The sequence below is a fragment of the Sphaeroforma arctica genome, assembly GCF_001186125.1.
Source record: "Sphaeroforma arctica JP610 unplaced genomic scaffold supercont1.283, whole genome shotgun sequence".
NCBI classification, from domain to species: domain Eukaryota; class Ichthyosporea; order Ichthyophonida; genus Sphaeroforma; species Sphaeroforma arctica.
Genome location: NW_014040275.1, coordinates 91556 through 93630, shown reverse-complemented (window position 1 = coordinate 93630; position 2075 = coordinate 91556). Strand labels below are relative to the sequence as shown.

General features: G+C 44.5%; 1 protein-coding gene across 1 annotated transcript; it reads right to left on the bottom strand.

Annotated features, from left to right (window-relative positions):
- Window positions 1–248: 248 nt before the first annotated feature.
- Window positions 249–1874, bottom strand: SARC_04800 (hypothetical protein; the record flags this gene model as incomplete). Its single annotated transcript, XM_014301360.1, has 3 exons — window positions 249–338; window positions 1098–1207; window positions 1721–1874. 3 exons carry the CDS (start codon window positions 1872–1874, stop codon window positions 249–251), a joined length of 354 nt encoding a protein of 117 aa, XP_014156835.1.
- Window positions 1875–2075: the final 201 nt, after the last annotated feature.

Sequence of the window (2075 nt, the reverse complement as noted above, 5' to 3'; positions counted from 1 at the left end):
AATCGATAGGAAGGGTGCATGTAGATCCTTTCTGCTGGCAATACACCTAGCGTACTGGAGAAGTTTTATTATCCACAACGCCCACTCTTCCTCCCTTATTAATAGGTCTCTACTCGAATGGAATACATCCATCTGAGGGTCAGATGTCTATTCACCTTATACTAGCCTGGTTTTGTATAGCAAATCCCCTATCTGGGATACAGGTACCCAGAAGTCATTCACGAGGTTTCTTTTCAAATAGACTACGCCTAGCATGGCACTCCGTAGGCACGCAGGCGAGACACACCGCCGTCTGGGTATATAGTGAGCCTTAGGTGGGTGATGGGCGTAGTGCAGATCTGTATTTATGGAGACGCAGAATAGTAATAAGTTTGGACTGGCTGTGGGCAAGTAAAATTTCTTGACGCGCAAAGGCGTGGTACATCGTTATTTAGGAGACGCATAGCGGTGTTGTGCGTGAGGTGTTCTCTAGTGCGGAAAGGTATGGAGCGGATTTGGGATAGCAGAGGCTCAGAGCGAATATGATTATGATGTTATTCTATACGGCAATACCCTTATGCTACAAGGAATTGCTACACGCACCATTGTAACTCAGTTATTGCAATCGCTCTCAAACACATGAGTGTTCACACCATGTTCCCGCATCCCTTCAGAACTGCGATTAGCTAGGCGTAGTCCATGTAACAAACTAATTCGAAAACACCACACTAACACAACGCGAAAATAGTATGATTTCTGCGCCGAACTATACATATGTTGTCCCCCATAGAACCTTGTTATACTTGAACACCCTGCAAACTGTAATGTTTGAGGTATAGCACCTCCATGCTCGTGAGCGTCATAGTTGCACAATAATTTCGAAGGAAGTTAATGGAGATCGAAAAACAAATTTATCAATAGTGCCATAACATTTATACCACAGGAATGTTAAAACCCATCGAATCGGGACATTTTTCGAGTATTGCGACTGAGAATGGACAATAACTTAACCGTGTGTGGACCAGATCATGCTGCATGCTGAATTCCGAGGCAGTGCATGCATGGATACATTCATAATTTACCCACAAGTGTACATATACTTCTATATATAAACCTACCGATTCTTTCTCCACCTCCTCGTGGGCTGCCAGTTTACATCTGGTGACCAGCGGCATCCAAGCCGCGCCAGGAAATTCACCTTTACTGTTAAGGGTCGCTACATCAGAACCTGATGTCGAAACATAATCAAGTAAGGTGTTGTTATATCCACGTATTGCGCGTACAAATCCGAGCATCGATTAACTCATGTTTAGTAGATTTGGCAATATCAAGTGCGCGGGATACTCAGTCGGAAATATCCGCAAATAAGAAGCATAGGTTATTATTCAATATTCGCAGCGCAGCATAATGTCTGTGTGGGTGCATTGCTGATACCTATGGATGATGGACTGAAGGTGTGATATCTGTATGTGTATCACCAGACATGCTCAAGTAGTTTAGTGACGGACACGGCTGCGCACAACCTCATCATTCGGCACACCACAACACCAACTTGTCACTGTATGCATCGCTCAAGCACACAAACCAAGCCTTGATACGCCATCGAGACATGATTTGGCACAGTCTATCTTGTTCATCGCTGCTGCTACCAAATACATTATTCGGGACATACGAAGATTCACCCCATAGGTTTGCTTCGCCGTCTCCAACAATGACAACCTTTCCACAACTCTCTGCATACCTTCATAGAGGCAGCCTTCGACTTGACATGATTCAGGGAAGTTTCCTTTGAAGTGGTTTGTGTCGATGAGTACGCTATTCACAATCCCTCTGTGGCCCAGTTTGACTACAGCCCAGTCGTCTCCGGGTAGCACGAGTAATCCGTTAGAACCCATCTGTGTGTATGATATGAGAACAGGCAATGTCAAAAAGCAGTGAGAAATGGGTGAAAGTATTTGACATCTATATTGGCAGTATTGACAATCGGTCTGCGTCGTTCATCCTCAAGGATAATTGTCTAGTACCATACAATCAACAGAGCCATGACACACACACACACACATCCCAAAGATCAGTAAAGTAGACTATCTCACCCC